The sequence below is a fragment of the Platalea leucorodia genome (assembly GCF_965183815.1).
Source record: "Platalea leucorodia genome assembly, chromosome: 1".
NCBI lineage: Eukaryota > Metazoa > Chordata > Aves > Pelecaniformes > Threskiornithidae > Platalea > Platalea leucorodia.
Genome location: NC_138823.1, coordinates 153,444,892 through 153,464,314, shown reverse-complemented (window position 1 = coordinate 153,464,314; position 19,423 = coordinate 153,444,892). Strand labels below are relative to the sequence as shown.

Below are 19,423 nucleotides of genomic sequence, written 5' to 3'. Positions count from 1 at the left end.
CACTTTGCTTCTTTTGACTCACACAACTACACAAGGGCCACTGGAGAGCAGCAGGGAAGGGCTGTGGAGACAGAGCAGGGTGGCTGTGGGATGTGCGTTGGGTGTTTTGAAAGGTTATTGCATAGACTGCTTGAATTTCAGTGGTCTCAGTTCTCTTATTTTTATTTCTAAGTGTCCTGTTTTACTTAATATTCATGAATCAGAGTAGGAAACATCTACCTGAGGCAATTAGAAGGACTGGTGATTTTGAATAACTTGACACCAGTGTAGTCACCACCGTACAGCTGAGGGAGTGTTAACAGCTCGCTTTAATGGTGTGCCTTAGTATTGCTGGATGTTGCTCTTCTGTAGTTAAACTTGGCTTGAATATGAATGTTAAATAATTTATAAATGTCTGTTATAAATTTGGTGGAGAGGATGCTGATTTAGACTGTGGGTTTCATTATGACTATAAATCGTACTTCATGGAGCAAACACTTTCAATAGAAATAAATAGCAAACACACTTATTGTTAGCAAGAGTAATCTTACCAAAACCTTTGAATGATGTTTGGAGAGGGGAGTGTTGAGTGCTGCTACAGAAATAAAAAGGCTCCATGTGTGTGCATGTATGTGTGTACATATGTATCCCCATCGCAGTTCTGTTAAACACCTTTCTCGAGTGCTTGGTGGAGCCTGGAAAATGTTTTTCCTTTGTTTGTCTGTTACTTCTGCTATTGTAAGCTGAAGCTTAACAGAGATGCTGTTAGACTTGCGATCTCGGTGGAAAAGAGAAATCTTGAACTTGTAAATATTTTTGCACAGAGGTCTTGCTAAAAGTATGCAGACTTGTTCAGAGCCAGACTCATTTAGGGCCGTGTGTTTCCAAGCTGTTCTGCAGCTCCATGACTTATGAGTATCATGGAGATGCTATCTGTGCAGGTGATGCTGTTAAAGACACGAAACCACAATCAGGGAGGGGGGAGGACAGCGCTGATTATTCCGGGTTCGAGTATAGGGACAGTGCAGTTAATGTTGCTGAACTTGTTACAGGCAGTGGTGATTATGGCAGATATATCACTTCTGCGGGTGACAAAGTCCAGAGAAGGCAACTTTGCAAGACCACCGTGGTTCATACTCTGCCAGGCTGTCCACTGCCGGGACGACCACAGAGCTTGTCAGAGCTGGGCACTGGAGAGCCTCCCCTCAGAGTGGGGACAATATGGCCACCCTTTGAAATGCCGGGGAAAGGACCAGAGATGTCTTCTGGAGACTTTATCAGGACTGTTCCCGAGGGCAGAAGGAATGTTCATTCCCAGATGATCAGAAGAAAACCCTGAAAGAGAAGAAGCCACAGCTTGCTCACGAGTCAAAGCAAATTGAACCCTACTGCTGCTCCGAGTGCTGCCTGTGCGGTAACCCCTGCCCGCCTCATGCCACGCAGCACGAGCGTGGTCTGTTCTGGACTCGAAGGGTTGGATCTGGAAACTCAAACCATTGATTTTTGCTAGGTTTGCGTTACATGTTAATTCTCCCCACAATCATGCAGCCTGACCAGACATTTACTAGATTGCTTACAAGGATTATTAGAAATTTCCCGTGTACTTTATTTTTTTTAATAAGGTATTGATTTCAGTATATTTCTGTTCATACTTGCAATGAATTGATTTATGGTGGTAGAAATTCTGTTTTGCTGCCAGAACTTGATGGGTACTAACTAATTCAATTTTATATTTTCTTTTTCTTTTTTTTTTTTTTTTTAACCACTAGTTCTTTTTCAAAAATAAACTGGCTACTCCAGTATTTGGTTCCTTTGCTTTGCCTGACATTTTGAATGGGTCAAGGAAGGGCAGGAGACAGAAGCAAACATGGGCATCCCGGAGATGCTGTGCTGTAGTACCACATATGTTGTGTGTCTCCTCGCAGCTCTGCATGTTCTGTCAGTCAGACCCCTGCCACCCCTGGCACTCTCTGTGTGTCAGGGTAAAATGGCTCAGTTCCACTGTTTTTCTGCCAAAACTCCTCTCTTGGCTAGAGGATTTAGGGCTATTTTAAATTAACCGTGCTCTTTTGTCTGGTGTACGACATCCAGAACTTGATTTGAATCTCTTGTGTCATCGATGTAGATGTTTTGTATAATGGTTTTGACTACTCTCTAATAAATAGGTGGATGTTTTAAAAGATACAAGCTGGTGTTTCTAGTCACTGGATTTAAGTATGTCAGTTTTACATATAATATATTATAAAATCTGAGTCTTTAACTTCATGTAGTATTTTGTGTTTCTTAACCCTATCATGTCCTCTGCCTTCCCCTATTCAGATGATTATTAATGAACAATTTTAGTTTTCATATGCCTGAATTACTTTGGAAATGAGCTATCTGGGAACTGTGGAGAACAGCCATGCACTCTAAAGTTTGTGTACATGCTTCTACACTGTACTTTTGTGTTGTGTTTTTGAACAGCTGCTGTAAGAGCCATAAACATGGTTACACAGTATAATAATATCTCTTGACTGAGTGGCCAGAAATTAATCTTTCTGCAGGGTCGCTGTGTGATATGTCTTCAGCCCACACAATGGCTTTGTACTAGAATCAACAGGAACAAAAGGGAAAATATTATAAATGCCTGGTGGACTCAAAATATTTTAAACAGTTTACATTCATGGGTCAGAAGAAAGTTTTAAGAACTCTGTGTTTTATCTCACTGTTTGTGAGCATTCGGGGTGTCCTCTCCGCACCATTGCTGGACTTGGCAGGTTTCAGCGCTTTTATTTCACTTTTGATGTGAACCTGAGTGTGAATTGCCACAAGCGTCAGTCTGCTCTCATCTGAGCGTGTGACTAAAAAAAAGTAGAATTCTTGCTGCTTTTGGTATGATAAATGATCCCCTGTTTAAGAGGTATGTATTATAATAAGATACTGTTTAATAGATATGTGTTATCCCTTCTGCCTTAAATAGAAAATTGTCTTTTAAACTTTAGATGTGTTTAAGGGCTATATTTATGTGTTTGTTTAGTTTGCTCTATACAAAAGTCATTCCTTTCAGAGTGGGTCTGAAATATTTAAGAAATACATGCAATTTTGTCCTAATAATAACTCAGTATCTCAGATGCCAAACTGTGCTCTCCCTGACAGTCTAAAAGAAAACAGTGGAATGTGCAAATATGGAAGAAACCTAAAATAGTTGAAATGTAGCCGGTAGAGGGGAAGAGAAGACATGAGGAGAGCAAACACTGGGTTGGCAGCATCCCGCTCCGTCTGGGACAGCCCAGCCAGCTCCATCCCACCACTCACCCTCCTTGCACTGGAACACCCTTGGGGGAAAAGAGTCACGAGTAACAAAACTGAAAAAAACCCTTGGTGCTGAAAAAGAATAAATTTCCACTTTTGGATGGCGTCCACTGTGTGGTGAAACTGCTCTTGTGGGGCGGGTGCGGAGGGTGGTACTGCATTTGAGGCAGTTGTCGGATACACAGCGCAGTGTCTCTTGCAGTTCAGATGTGAAAGCCTTCACTTAATGTAAACTTGAGTTGCGTTCTTTGGCAGTGATAGTGTTGAATAATTTCTAAAACATTGTTTGACTGTGTATTTAAGAATAGTGACCCCAAAATCCTGGCAGAAAAAAGGAATGTGGTCCTATTTTTTTGTTCTGTTTTGATCTGTTCTTTAGTGAGGAATTCTATAAACTTCTAAGAGAAGTGAGATTAAAATTAAAAAACCCTACGCAAAAAAACCAAAAGCAGCCTGAAAATATTAAAAATTGAGATTCTGAGGTCTTTGCACTTCCTGGTTTCCAAGCAGCCCTTCCTGGAGGACTCTCTTTGTCATAGGAAAAGGAAAATACAGTTTTGTTCATTTCACAAGTTAGATTCTTTTTTTGTGTGTTATTAACAGGTTTGGCAAACATCGCAAAGATGACAAGAGTGAGAAAACTGGTAAAATAAAAGTGCAGGAAGCTCTTACTTCAGAAGAGGAGAGAATACGAATGAAGCAAGAACAGGAGAGGTAGACTTCAGTATTTGCTTAAACCTTGATAGAGAGAGTTTGTTTTTTAAATTAAATAACTGAAGTTCAGTTTTCACTGATGAAATTTCCCAAATGTTGATATGTTTATATACTTTAAATAACACGACAAAGCTGGATTTATTTTGGACATTAGTATCAACAGCTTCTTTGGCTGCATTAAGCATCTTTTATAGACCCAGAGCTCCTTTCCTTATTGAGGAGACTGGCATAATAATATGAAATGTTTTCTCTATACATTCTATAACTAATTTTATTGACATTTTCAGAAAACAAATATTTATATAGAATGAAATATGTTTTGTATTTTCCTTCAGTCTTGCATATCTAGTTTTTTCATTGATATATTTAGAAAAAAACCTAAAAATTATACTTATCAGTATATTTGTCACTGGAGTTCAGTCTATTTATGTCATGCAGTATGTTTATGGAATGATATGTATATTAAACTGCTAATTGTAAAAATGAGTGGTGAGTACCTCTATTTTTCCTTGTCAGCTTCCCTTAACATTAAAAACTTATATAATGTATATGTCATATGCTCTTCTCAACATTTCCAATCTACTTTTCATCCTGTCTCTTGTAGCCCTAGATATTGGGGCTTAGACTCTGGTATCTCTTATACCAATTTAGTCAAAATCTTGGAAAGCTTAGGTTGTAAATTAACTAGTATTCAAGGATGTGCATGGAGAGGAGACCTCTTTGAGGACACAAATCTTCAGTAAGGAGACAAACTTTAAAGGGTTACAAAGTTTGAATGCGGAATGGTAAATAGATGCAGATACATTTAGCAGTGAAAGTGAACTATGAATTGGAATGATTTATCTAACAATTATGCTATAGCTCAGCCATAAATTGAGGATTGAGACAGGAACTATGGAGGGAAATTTTGTTTTCCTTGTACAGGAGGTATGACTAGTTAGCCCTAATGATTCCTTTGACCATCATCTTTATGCACCTTAGTCCTCCATGGATAAGAACAGAAGATTGTAAACGGTGGCTTCACCACTCTAATAGCTCACCAGAATAGCAGAGCCACACTAACTCTTGCGTAGTCTCCTCAGTTAAACCTAAAATGATTTGCTTTCAGTTCTTTTAGGGCTGAGTGATTTACATTACAGTTAAGGCAGGCTAGGAGTATACATTTATTAGTTACTGAAGATCATCAGTAATTTGTTAAACTGCAGAAACTTTATCATTTGTGTCCATCTGTTTGGATTACATTATGGGAAATTTTTTACTCTTTAACAAATATACTAGCATATATTCATGTAAAAATTTATTCATGTCTTTCTCCATCCATTCTGACAGTAGAGGGTGGCTGATTCACAGTGCTTGGTTGGTTTTTACGTGTCCGTTTGGGTTTTATTTTCTCTTTTTTAATAAAAGTGAAGCAGGGTCATTACAATTTGTTCCTGTTTTTAAGAGTCATGTGCTTTCAGATTAAATGGTAAAGGGGAATACTGGAACTGAAGGAAATAAGTGACTTTGGATATGAGGGTGTTTGTGCAGTCAACTTCCCTTTACACACGGGCAGACCAGCCACTTTGTGGATAAACTCATGCCAGGGGTGCAGAGACGTTGAAAGCTGCCTCCGTCGCTCCAGCCAGCTCAGGGCAGGGGGAAGGTTAGCCACACGTGCATGGTGCTGAACCCAAGCTTGCCCAGCATGGAGGGCTCCTTAGTAACCTCAGGTCCACAGAAAATCAGATACATACATTTATTCAAAGAAGAAAGACTTGAGGTTTGAGTTAGTAACATTTTCTCTTCGTTCTCTCTCTCTGTGTCTCTCTGTGTCTCCCTGTCTCTCTCAGTAAGAATGGTGAGAGTATAGACTGTCCATGTGGTGATGTAAGAGAGGTTGCAATAGTCACGCTGGGTACCAAGGTAGAACTATGAAATTATTTGTATAGCCCCCAATGCATGGAGCAAATTCCTAATCCCTGTCCATCAAGTTATGCTAACCAATTTGAATCTTTCCTGGAATGTCACTCCTCGTGTGTCATAAAAACAATTTTATGTGTTCACTGAAACTGCAGAAAATGCATGTGCCAGAACTTCGTAACAGCTTGATGTTATCGTAACACGGGTCCTCCTCCTCCCGTTACTCTCTTTCCCTAACTGTGTATTTGCTTTCCTTTGTGTTATGTCTATAAGAGAATGCAAGGTCTTTGGGGTAGTGGCATGTACAACTAATAAAAGACAATAAAATAGCAACCAAATGTGTGAGGTGCTTCCTTATGTTTCTGAAAAATTCGGATGTCGATTTGGTCCATAGAGACTAAATATTTTTGCAGTTAGATTGCAGAGGGTTTTCTTTTGATCCTGTAAAATAATGATGTTAGATACGTGCTATTAATGAAGAGTACTCTTGTAAATTAAATGAACAATCCCCCAAAATGCTTACTGGGAGGCAGGGTAAAATATTACTGTCTTAACAAGTGTTGGTTCATAATGGCTGCTATTTTAACTCTGTTTTCTGTGGGTTTTTTTCCCCCTCGATGTTTTCAGCAGTACAATTCACTCGCTCTGTCTTACTTGGTATTTGATACTATATACCTCTATAATGATGCAATACTTTGGGGAAATAGGTTGGATTTAATGAATTTACTATGTATGAGAGGCTAGGAGCAAAAATCCTTAGGGGGTCAGAGAACAAGTGAACGGTCCATTAAAAAATCAATCATGCCCACAATTTTATGGAATTATTATGCTTTGACTTGATAATTTTAATAGTATTGTGCTTACAATAGTATTTTCTTTAAAGTCTTAAAAGTAGTGTTCATATTGATTATGAGACAAATAAGCAAATTAATGTTCTTCAATTTACCATGATTGAAATGAATAAAATTGCCTTTTATAAACATATTATTAATAATAATTTCTTATTAAGGAACATATCTCAAGCTGTATATGGTATGCATATACTGGCAGTCTTAAAGTAATTTTGAACAGAAAATGAAATTATCTAGGTGAAAATAATGAAACAATATACTGGAAAAATTAGGAGCATCATCTGAGGAGACCACCCACCGATCTTACCAAAATCGCTGTAAAATGCTTTCTATTTGTAAATTCTCCAAATGTTGGATTAACAGTTCATCCCAGGCAATAGGACATTGTCCCCCTGTGTCGCGATTCTTTAACACTGGTTTAGTCCAGAAAAAGAAGTCTGCTTGCATTACCCGTGAGTGTCTGCCAAACAATGATCTGAAAATCCATATGGGTTCTGGTGTGCTGTTAGAAAAGGTGCTTCTCCCCAGCAATGGCACCAATCAAAACCTTAAGACAAAACTAAGCAATAGGTTTTCTGAACTTGGCCTTATGTCTCCTAAGAAAAAGACTATACTGCAGGGTCTTGAGGAAGTTGAATAAGATCTGAATTGAATTAGCTCTGCTCTAGTGCCAAATCACAGCTGTTTTATATATATGCTAACTTGGAGCCCCTCTTTGCCATGCTGTCATCCTGTCCATCACTGGGCTACTAAAACTGGATACCGCTGAGATGCTGCATCTGCTCAGATAGACTGCAAAAACAGTCTTGAGCCCTTCTTGTTTTTGTTATAGAAGGTCTTCTACCAATTCCAGACTCTTCCGATGCACCTGTGGTTGGCCCGTCCTGCTAAGAGTAATGTCTTGGATTTTACAGATAGATTGGAGATGCATGGGATATCTTGACCTTTCAGAGATGCTTCAAACTGTTCATAGTTTCACACAGGCATTGATACGTAGGATAGACTTAAAACCAGATTTTGAAACTTTTGTCAATGACCAAGAGGAATTAAGTGTTGCAACCCAGTTAGTTTTCATATGGGTGGTCACCTTCTGCTGTGATATTGGACCTAAGCCTTTGGAAGCTCACAGACCTGTCCACTTTAGAAACTCTGTACATCTGGTCTTCCAGGGCCTCTCAGGGTAGGGTTTTCTCGATGTGTAGCCAGTGTGTCCATCGGTATCCTGCAACTGGATTGTCCTGAAATGGTTTCTGACTTCTTCAAGACCCTGTAGTATAGGCTCTTTCTTAGAAGATGTGAAGACAGAACTGTTCAGAAAACCTGCTTTTGTCTTCTCGTTTTTATTGGTGGCCCTTGCTGGAGAGAGACATCACTCTAACAGCAGGTTCCGATACCTTCGTCTCTCCCTCTTTCACCTTTGGGTTTTTCTTTGAGTTTCTTTTTTGTTGGTTCCCTCCCTCCCTCCTTGCAGGTCTGTGTTCATTACAAAATAAATCTTAAGCAAATCAAAAACCTTTGCCAGCGTTCTGCTCTCCTTCAGCTCGGGCACGTGCAGTTCTTGGGACCCGCCTGGCAAGGCCACGCGGGCCAGCCCTGTCTTCAGCCTTGGCCTGACTTCCTCTAGCAAACCAAGTGCTCCCCCACCCAACCAGCTTCACTCTTTGTACCCGGGTAGTGGGTAACGGAGGAATGAAATACACATACTTCTTTGTGAAGTTTTCGGTAAATTCGGCTGTATCGCGTGCGGTTCACCACTAGATAATGTTTGAAAGATGAAAGTTGCAATTCTAATGTAATCTCATGATTCGGAGTATGTGATCCCAGCTATGGGCAAATAGTGCTTATGCTTTAATCTGCCTCTAGAAGCACTTCCTCCTCTTAAAAGAAGAGTCTGTAGGATATTTTCTCCATTTGGTTAATACACTGACTTCAGAGCTTGACTAATGTTCTGTGAATTGCTGGGTTACCGTAAAAGTCTTTTAGTGCTTTATTCTTCCTCAACTTCCACTGAAATGGATGCAAAATCAGGTGCTTAAACACCTGCATTGTGAGGATCAGTACCGAGGAGATAAGGAGAAACCTTTTGGAAGAGAGTTAAAGAGCTGTTCTGGTGGCGGGGCTGTGACAGAGCCTCCAGAAATGCTGGGAGGACGACGGAGCCATCGGATGGGGATTTTGGAGCCAGGGGCTTCCTCTGCTCTGAAAAAGCAGCCGTACAATCCCAGGCTCTGCTGTACTTGTTGGAGGACAGTTGACACACAGCAAAGCAATACCGCGCTTCGTCCGTACATATGTATAGTTACCATCTGGAAGAGGAACCTGCTTCTTTGCTAGTTTCCCCCCTTTCTAGTTTGGAAAACATAACCTTTTGTTCCTTTCGGTTACAAAGGGAATTACATTTACATAATGCCGCTGTTACTGTTATCCGTGCCTGTGCAAATGTCACCGGTGCTGGCATCGGTCCTGCCGTGGGACCGGCGCCTGGCGGCGGGGCGGCGGGGCCGGGAGGGGGAGCTCCCGGCACGGCGGTGGCGCGGCTGCCCGCCCCGCTGCGCCGCCGCCGGCCCGGCCCGGCCCGGCCCGGCCCGGGGGGCACGGAGCCCTCCGTGGTGCTCCAGGCTGGAAACCTCAGCAGGGCTTTGTACGGCAGAGTGAACCTTAACGCCTTGCTACCAACGGGGGGAAAACTCTATTGATCATGAGGACTGGGGAGATGCTGGTGGTGGTTGGGGGTAGGAGGCGATGCTGTTGGAGCTGCCAGCGTGGGGCAGGAAGAGTGGGAGAGGTGAGCGGGGATCTGGGTCTGGCAGAGATGCCGTCCGGGAGGGTGGATCAGGCGTTTGACTCTGTATTGGCAGGTTTGCTGTTACTTTTGGAGATCAATCAATAGGCCGACAGCATTTTTGGTGTGACTGTGAACAAGGCTACCAATATCAGTGAGTGTTGTCCACGTAACAATTTTTCCTGAATTTAGAGTGAAGCATTCTGTATGTTCACTAGTAGTTAAAATAACATGGACATTTATTTCCTGAAGGATTCCGTCATTCCATAAAACGCTTCCTGTATTTCATGTTTCCTAAGGGTATAAGGGTCTTTATCTCCAACATATAATAAACTTCTCTTCATCTTTCTCTAGTACCATTAAAGCCACAAGCCCTTTGTTGTAAAAGTATACTAATGAATAGAAATGTTACAACAAGAACAGAAGTCTTGTGTTTTCCCTTCATCATGCATCATCCATTTTAATTAGACGAAAGGGTGGTGAGTACTGTGACAAGAGTCTGGAATTAAAATCATTAATTGATGTCAAGCTGACGAGAGACTGCTAACATGAATTTACTGACAGCAGGAAAGAAATTAACCTTATTACTTTATTTAGTACATTGGGACTATTTATTATATTTTCCTATGCAAGTTCAGTGTGTTCCATTTATGATGACAGAGAGAGACAAATAATTAATAAAACCTACATAAAGTTTTATTACCTCCTATCAATGAAGTTTACATGAAAACCACATCAATAACTTACAAAAAACAAACCCACCACATCCTTCTAATCAGTGTAACATATCAAAACCGTTACAGCAATATTTTTGATGTTTCAAATTAGTATAGCATGCCATGCTCTCTAGCCAAGTAGAATTGCAAAAGTGATCTGATTTAAAACCATGCCTTAGTTTCTTAATGTCAGTGTTGCAAAAAATGAAACGTATTTTCTCCAGCAATGACATTGATTGGAATAACTGTCTGTTTTGATCATCATTGGAAGGTCAGCCTAACAAAGATGAGTTTCAATGTTAAGCATCTTTATTCTTTAGATGAAAGAGTACAACAGTGTCTCACAGAATGACAGCAGCATCCTATAGATAATTTGTGACCCAAAGGTCATAATAAAAGAATAGAGGGGAGGTCATCCTGTAGTAAAGGCCATCTGGAACTGTTAAAGTATCAGATGGAGTAGGGGGCTGAACAGCAGGACACTCTTGGTGTCTTTCCAGATTTCCCAGAGAGACCATAATATTTTTATTGGAAAACCCCAACTTTTTTCCCTTAAGCAAAATATTTTCATCAAGCAGTTTCATCTTACTTTTAGGAAAAAAGACGACATACTGTGATAAGGAGAGGATTTTTGTTTCTTACGTAGCCTAAGTGTTATCTGTGTCTTTAAAATAACGCAAAGATTCAGCTTTAGTTTTGCTGCTGCTGTATTTTGATGCCACTTAACAGCTTTCACAAGAACTATTACCTCTAAATCTGTTATTACTGCAAACATTCAGAATAGAAATATTTTCTAAAGTGACTTGTTTAAAATCTTTTCTGATAAAACTTCCACCCCCTTCCCAGCCCATAAGAGAGGAGAGAAAAAAATTCCTCTGTGAATCAGAAAATCAGAGCAATGTGTTTCTCATTCTGGCTTATTTTGAGATGGGGTCTGCTTGTCAAGGGATATTCCAGTTTCACTGAGATTTGTAGCATTGTTTTTGGCAGTGGTTTTTTACATAATGGATGAGGGTGCAGGACGTGAAAACAAATCAGTGGCAGTAATTTTTGTAGGAGAACACAGAAATGAAGCGTGAGAATATTGAGCTTTGGAAAAACATTTCAGACCAGTTCCACTTCCTAAAAATACTGACTTCGGGAGATATGTACATTGAAGCTTTTGTGGAATAATAGTTGCTGAGGTAGTTTTCTAAACAAAGCTCTTCACTTTCTCTAGCTACATATTGTAAGTATAGAGATTTTAAGACATCATGCTAAAAGTATATTTTCTCTATTATTCCTCTGCAGTGATTCAAGATATTGTACCGGGCAAGGTCCAGCCAAGTCCCTTGCAGTATATTTAAAAATATAATTTCCGTGGTCTTTATAATATTCTGAGTTACAAATTTGGTTAAGGTATCTTGCAGGTCATATAAGTTCAGTGCTCTCTTAGAAATTTCAATTCTAAGTCAGAGCACTAATGTGCTGTGTTTCACTTTAGAATGCCAAGAACTTTAGGATAAGGCAGCAGTATGTCCTCTGATGTCCAATAAACTATGCTATTAGTGGTAGAGTTGCTGTAGCAAGTACTTATTAGAGAATTAAAAAAGCTGTACCATAATTACTAACTTACTGAACTTATTGTTGCTGAGCTGAACAGAACTGAAAACCCATCACATTTTCCAGACTGCGCTAAAGGAGTCTAACAGTAAGATAAAGCACTAAACCCACTCTTTTTTCTAATTCTTAGACAGAGCAGCAAGTATTTGACTAAACAGAAAGACACCTGATGATACATTCAGGACAAGCAGATAGGTTCCCCCTCCACACTACAGCTGGAACTTTTATTTTGTAACCAGTTACTAGAACAAACCTTTTAATGGGTTCTAAGAAACCTGGCTCTGTTTCTGGCCGTGCTGTAGACTTACGCTCTCACTCAGTACTGTGACCCAGTAAGGTTTTAGAAGTGAATCCTGAGAGGTGTTGTGGGTGCTAATATGTGGGTCCTGAGCAAAGATATTGACTTATAAGCTGTATTCTCTGTTGGTGTTTTGGTTTTTTTTTTTCCTTTTCTTTCAACTTCAGTGTATGAGATTCACATAATCCCTTGCTTTGTTGTGAGGTTTTTCATTGTATTTTTTTGTCACTTCAGACTGTTTCATTTTCCAGCTTCAGGATTAGGCTACTTTATACATAGTACTCTAGAAACACAGAATAATGGACCTGAAATAGAGCTAGCGGCAGAATTTTATACCCACTTTTGTTACTAGACTTCAGCTAGAGGAGCGTAGATGCTAGACAGGCTCAGCTCATCCAACTGATGACAGTATTGTAGCTGGACCTCCAGTTACTGCCTGCAGTACCTGGGAATGACTGATTTGATATATGGTATGATATATATGGTACCATTTGATATATGATATGCCTGTGTCATTTGTTTCTTGCACATACGGGAACAGCTGCTCCTTACACATCTAACCGCAGAATTCAGATGTTACACACCAGTGCTGCTTTCTGGCATTGTTCTCCAGTTGGGAAAAAAAAAAAAATTCGGGGAAGAAATGGTCCAAGAAAGCCTGCATGAGAGAGGAAACCAGTGCTCTTAAAGTGAGGAGGGGTGGAAGAAGGAGCTCTCCCAAGTCGTGTTTCAGCAACAGCTGAATCTCATGATCTTCTTCCTTTCTAATTCAGTCCAGCAAAAGAGCTAAATAGGAGATTAGAGCTAAGTTAATATAATGATCAGGGATCTGTTGTCATAGGTGTAAATATCAGCTCTTCTGGCCAGTTTTGTAATGCAAAAGAAAAACTAAATTCCATTTTGCTTACAGGCGGCAATGGTGTTCTTTGATGCAACATGGTTCCCAGCAGGATAACTGTCCCAGTTGCCCATCTGGGTGATCCTCCACTGCTGGGGTCACTGACCCTTGGATCAGACATGAAAATAAGGAAAGAAAATTTCAGTCATGGTAGTGTTTGTTTTGGAGATGGGAGTACCTATACTGCCTATGTACCTGATACATTGGCCTTTGGTTGAAACATATCCTTTAAGAAAACACAGCAGACATACACTCCACCCCAAAATGCTGCAGACTGTTAGCTGCAAAGTAGTCTAAAAGCTCCATTGAAATGCAAGTAAGGTGGTAATTTACAGATTTTTTAAAATCAAAATAATCAAGAATTTTCACTTGTTTAGTCCAAGATCCAAGAAAGTAGGTTTGAGATACTCTACTGGATGTGTTTTCACTTTGGAAAGACAAAGGATGAATCAAGAAGGTCAGGGGGTAAGGAAAGGTAGGGGTGAAATACATGAGAGATTCTACCAGGTTAGAGGAAATTATTCTAACATTTCCTTTAGTTTCATCAATGTCACTTGATTTCAAATTGGTGTTTGCACTTCACCTGCTTATATGCATAATATTTACTTTCTCTCCTGCATTTTCTTATTTCTTTACATCTTCATTTGTATTTTGCTGCCTTCTTTAATAGCCTTCTTTAATATAACTCCATATAAAAATGATCATGTTGTTCTCTCCTTAATGTATTAGGGCACTTACAGTAATCACCTTATCACCTTTATCCTTCCTCCCCCCACACCTTTTTTTTTTTCACTACAGCCCTCCTGGGTTGTAGCTTATCACAGGTTTTTGAAATTCTTATGCATCTCTTCTGCATATGGGATTTGAGGAGGGGGGAACTTCAGAGAGTAAGTACTATCACATATTCTAATTGGCATATAGGCTGTGCTTGTTGAAGGAGAAAGAAAATTAAGGCTGTCTGATTGTGTAGATGCATTTCTCTAATTTTGAGGTGGTGGGCAGCTTTTTTTTTTTTTTTTTCTTTTTATATGTAGTCCCTGTTATGTTTCTCTGTTGTTGTAGAACCAAAATGTAGGAAATATATGTGTGTAAAATTTCTGTGTAGGTGCAGAATTTTAGATCTAGAAGAGAGATCATGTCACTTTTCCAAGGTAGGATCTTCTGGGTATGTGATTTCTGCAAGATGTTTGTTTCATGCTTGGTTTTTTCACTTTACGGTGACATAGACTCTACAACTTCCCATGGCAATCTTTTCTGCTACCTTTTCATTAGAAAGTTCCCCTGCCCACAGTATCTAGTCTCAATTATTCTTGCTGCAGTTTAAATACCTAGTACTTGTATTAGAGATGGAAAACATTATCCTTTTCCTCCCTATGTATCTAGAGACTGCTGTTACGTCCCTACTCTGTCTTTATCTTTTCCCCAACAGCTTGACATTTCTGACTCGTGAGTATCTGCCATCCAGTAGAACTTCCAGATCCATTCCCAAAAAAGCAACTCACAGATTTTTCCCCTACTTTTAATTGGTATGCTTAATTCTTCCAACTATGTAAATTACCTTCCAGTTGCTGTTATTGAAGTTTAATTCTATTTTTGAAGTCTACTCTGTCTATTTTTCAAGAACATTTGAAATGTTAATCCTTTCCTCCAAAGTTCCTTCATTTGGGTTTTCTGCAGATTCAATAGCATCCTAATTAATAATGGAAAAACCCTGAGTAAATTCAGAGAGAGATCCATGTAGAAAATGTCTCAATCCATCCATCTAGTGTGACTGTGAATTGCTGAGAGCTCCTCCCTAGACACTCTGTAGGAACTGCCTGGTTCAACCTATTGCATCCATCCCATAGCTGTTTTTCTTAGCCTGGGTTGTACCGTTTGTCCTCTGTTCACAAGGCCATTTACTGTGTTGTAGAAGGAAATCCAACTGACTTGACCACATCTGTTCTTGATAAATCTGTGGTGGCTACTGCTCCTTCCATTATCTTCTTTGTGCTTACCAACAGTTTGTTTCAAAGGGGACTGAAGTTAAACTGATGAGTCTACAATTCTCCTCCTCCTCCGAGGGATGTTTGATTTTTCCTAGTCTTTCAATACTTTAGCTGTCCTCAACAGGTTCTCCTGGTTACTGAAAAAAAGTCTTGAGACTGCCTCAGACAGTTGTGTGTGTCACATGAAGTTCAACTTACCCAGTTTCTAGCTACTTCTTTTGCTGTTAGATTGGAGATCTTTTTGCTGTTGGTGGCAGTATCAATTGTGCTGGCCACCTGCTTGCAATCAACCATTTTAGTGAAGACAGATGCAAAGAAAAAAAACCATTAAGCCTTAGGTCTCCTCAGCATCATCTGTCAATATCGTTCCCTCACTACTGAGCAGGGAAGCAACCTTTTCTTTGCTCTTCCTTTTACTGCTAATGCAATTACGCAATGATTTATTGTTATCTTTAAAGCTCCCTGCTACTTTTATTTCACATTGTGCCTTGGCCCTCCTGATTTTGTCCCTGTGTGCTTGCACTTATCCATAGCAACCTGACCACATTTTGTATGTGTTTCTTCATGTGTCTGAGATAGCTGGCCACACATGTATGTACACAGGAGATAAGGCAGAACTGTTAATTTTTTTTTTCTTTTAATGACTTGAAAAAGGTTGGTCTCCAGTCTTTCAATTGAAAAATTATATTTATGTAGCAGTATTTTCTGACTTTTTTTTTAAATATGCTGAAGTTTTGAAGGGGGGGGGGGGGGGGGAGGAAGAGGAGGTGTCTTTCTTGTTTACAAGCTACCGCTGTTGCTGCCCATGATTATCCACTGCCCGCAGTGATCCTTTAGAATGACTTTCCCAGAAAAGCAGATGGCTTTGCTGAGAGGTGGTTATAACTGTGATAACCAGACTAGCTCTAATCATGATAAGAAAAGCTAGGTGTCATATGCCGGTTCAGAGGGAAATCACAATAATGCCTATAATCAAGGTACCCTCATTAGAAGAGTAGTTGTCAGAAAAATTCTGCCTGGATCCAGACAAAGGTCAAAGAAAAATACAGGAGAGGACAAACTGCCATATTGACTTGATTGCCAAAAATTAGAAAAAGGGCCATTAAAGCCCTGAAGGCAGTCGAGGAGAGGGGGAGGAGGAACAGCAAGACCTGGCTTAGTTGCTGGCACACTGTGCCTGCAAGGTATTTTTCACTAGCAAAAGAGGAGGGGACAGATTTGACAAGATTTGGCTACTGGCCAACGCACCTCCTGACCTCTTTATTAGAAACGATATCTGGCAAAAATTGGACTGAATGTGTTCATCCTGTCTGACTAACTTAAGCAAGCTGACTGGCTTTACAAACGTGTTGTTTTTCTCTGTTTCCAATCCATCATCCCAACGCATGCCAGTCTGGTGGCAGAGGAACTGGGAACTGGCAGCGGTGAATGGCTTGTCATTTAGCTTCTGTCCTTACTCAATGCTGTTTCTATCCTTAATAAACATTGTCAGCCATCTCACATATGTGGAACTGCAAGCGTTCAATACTGATTTTGTAAATGAGTGAGCCTCGGTGGAAAAGATGAGGTTGTGGATTATCACTTGGGCAATAGCTGAATCCTGGCAGCAGCAGGAGGATTAATTGAATTGACCAAGCAATTGCACACCAGGAGCAGCAGCCAACTTTGTTTCTGCTCTTAGGGGAGGACATTGCTGCCATTGCAACAGCAAATGTAATGTACTAGCCATGAATATCCTTCCCATGCTGTGTTCATCAATTAAGATAAGTAGGTGATTTTTTGCAAGGATCTAAATCACTAATATGAAAAAATCCCACAAAGGGGACTGAAGCTCCCAAGGGATTGGGAATATATTTATAATTTCACTCCTAACACTACATGAAATTAGGGTCAATTTCTCTTCTTTTGCCAACTTTGCTTATTCAGTTTTACTCACAACAGCTCTGCCAGCACCACAGATTTGACTTTTCTGTTGCTGGAAAAAGTTAAGGTTTAGTTCAGACAGAGCTGCTGTAAACATTTGGTTCAGGGTGGGATTTGGCTTCCAGACTAATATGATTAATTTGGTATCTACATTTGAGCTACATGGCTAAATGCCCTTTGTGGTCAAGGGAGGGGTACTTGGCACAGTTGGTAGAGCCTAGAGGAGGGTTTAGCTTCACCTTAAAATGGCCATGTTTCTGCTGTTTGGCTGAACTGCTCTCTACACCCTGCGGGCAGCTGCCTGATGTGACTGAATCTTGGCCAGCTCTTCTGGGAGTCCAAAACATATGTTGACACCTAAATTTAGGTGTCTAAAATGGTAGTTGCCTTTGTCTGAAAGCTGAATCTCACTCACAGAGATTTGAAGAAGGGAACGAGGTGGCTCCTGTTTGCTGGAGACAGCAGAGCATAAGCTTTTCCCGTACTTTTGTGACCACTGTTAAACGTGCATAGGAATCACTATACAACGGGTATGTCTATCACTACTGGATTAGCTTGCAATGAAAAGCTTTTCTAATAATTATAGGAAGTTCTACAGCTAACGATATTGTCATTTGAAGCAGTTATCATTAGCTTTTGAATTGAATGGCACGCAAATGCATGAGGATAGTTTATACTTTATTGAACGTTATAATTTGAGTCTCAAAAGCACGACAGTACGTTGTTGACATTTTCAGTATTAACACTTCAGCAAGAAGGGTTTAGAAACTTCTTGGGATAGCTTTTGTGTTTTCAAAAGTTCAGTTTCATTTAAACACTGCAAAATTGATTAGCAGTTTTTGCAAAATTCTTTGAAGATGAAAAGGGTTATGTGAATGCTAAGCATTATTATTATTGTTAAACCCACACAAAATCCATAGGAAGGCCATAAAGCCTCAAAATTGGCTGATCTGAGATTTCGGACATATGCATTTTTATTGTGCCATGTCATGAAGGAATAAAATTCAGTGAAGACAGCTTAATACACATATCCACATTGTGAAACTGAAGCACTGTGGTCAAACACTTCTCTAGATACTGGATTTCAATAGCGGGAGCATTGCTGATTAGGGCTGAAGTACAGAGCAAATTCCAGGTTCTCATCTGTGCTGCACAGTGTGTTTACATAATCATTTTAATCTTTCCCACAATACTCTGCACTGGCATTTCCTGAATGAATACTTAATTCAGTATATGCTCACAAATGATTTAGGCAATATCATGCATATACACACACATGCACACAACAGGAGAGGTCAACATAAAAAAGAACATCTCAGTAAGTTCAGGTTCTTATATAAAAATGTATTCAGAATTAAAAGCTATCATAATTGCAAAAGGAAAAATGCAATATTCAGCTGATACCTGTTATTCTTTTCAAGAATACATGTATGTATTTTTCCCTGGCCATTTGGTTCCTCTAAGTTTGGCCACATAATGTTTAAGTAGAGTATGTCCTGAAGAAGGCAAAAAACAAAGCTGTATTTTAAATAATATTCAAAAATGTGTGAAGTAGTCAGAATACCTATACTTTTGTCATGTGAAAGTCATAGGATTTGTGCAGTGGTTTAAACGTAAAGAACAAAAAATTAATTAAAAAATCAGAACATTTTGGGCGTCGGTATTGTTGGACATCTTGTAGTTTCACTTTAGGGTTTTCCTTTGTTAAATGTTACTTACTCCAAATGGTTACTGGGTACTTTGGTTATAATTAGCAGTAAGATTTATAATGCATTTAGACTCTGATTTTTAATACTACGTATATGTGTATTAACGCATTGTATTAGCAATTGTAGAAAATATTCTAAAAATTTTCCTGGTGGATATGAACATAATTACTTGCATAACACTTCAACAATCAGTTCCCTCCCACTTTAATAGGAATAAGTATCCCTCATGGAACCATGCATGGGAAAATCTTAATGTTCTTGCTGCAAATGGTGCTATATCCAAATGTATTAACTAGCCGATAAGCAGATACATGAGAAAACTTGGTTAACATCAAACGGGGAACACTCAGGTCTGCATCTGTGGAGAGTGGTGTGATAGTCATGGTCAAAAGTTTACTGGCATCTCTCATGGCAGTCAGTGTAACACTGAGGCCAATATCACCAGTTATCACCAGGTAATTCTGTTTCATAAGCACTTTAGATAATGTTTTCTTCTGAATGAGTTCCTCTATGCCACATTATTGCTATGCTGTCAGATTTCATACACTGAAATCTTGGTTATCTAAAATACATGGGTTTTTTTTTACTCAAATTGGTGTCAGCCAGTGTTCCAGTATGTGATGATACATTGTCCATTGAAATTAAATCTACCAATATCTAGGAAATTTCTGATTTCCTTTGCTTCTCCCTTTCAGAGGACAAATATCAATAGACAAATGTATTCCTCCACAGGGTAATTAATACAGGACTACAAATTGGAAGTGAAATCT

At 39.6% G+C, this 19,423-nt stretch overlaps 1 protein-coding gene across 8 annotated transcripts in view; it reads left to right on the top strand.

Annotated features, from left to right (window-relative positions):
* PARD3 (par-3 family cell polarity regulator) overlaps positions 1 to 19,423 on the top strand; it is a gene marked incomplete at its 5' end in the record, with an annotated part of 469,207 nt that overhangs the window by 345,754 nt on the left and 104,030 nt on the right. For 5 of the 8 annotated variants that reach the window (XM_082311551.1, XM_082311549.1, XM_082311546.1 and 2 more), the window contains one exon: positions 3,874 to 3,984. The exons of the other annotated variants lie outside the window; for them this stretch is intronic. In XM_082311551.1, coding sequence (XP_082167677.1) covers positions 3,874 to 3,984 — 111 coding nt within the window. The remainder of the gene's footprint in view (positions 1 to 3,873; positions 3,985 to 19,423) is intronic. 8 annotated transcript variants of the gene reach the window in all.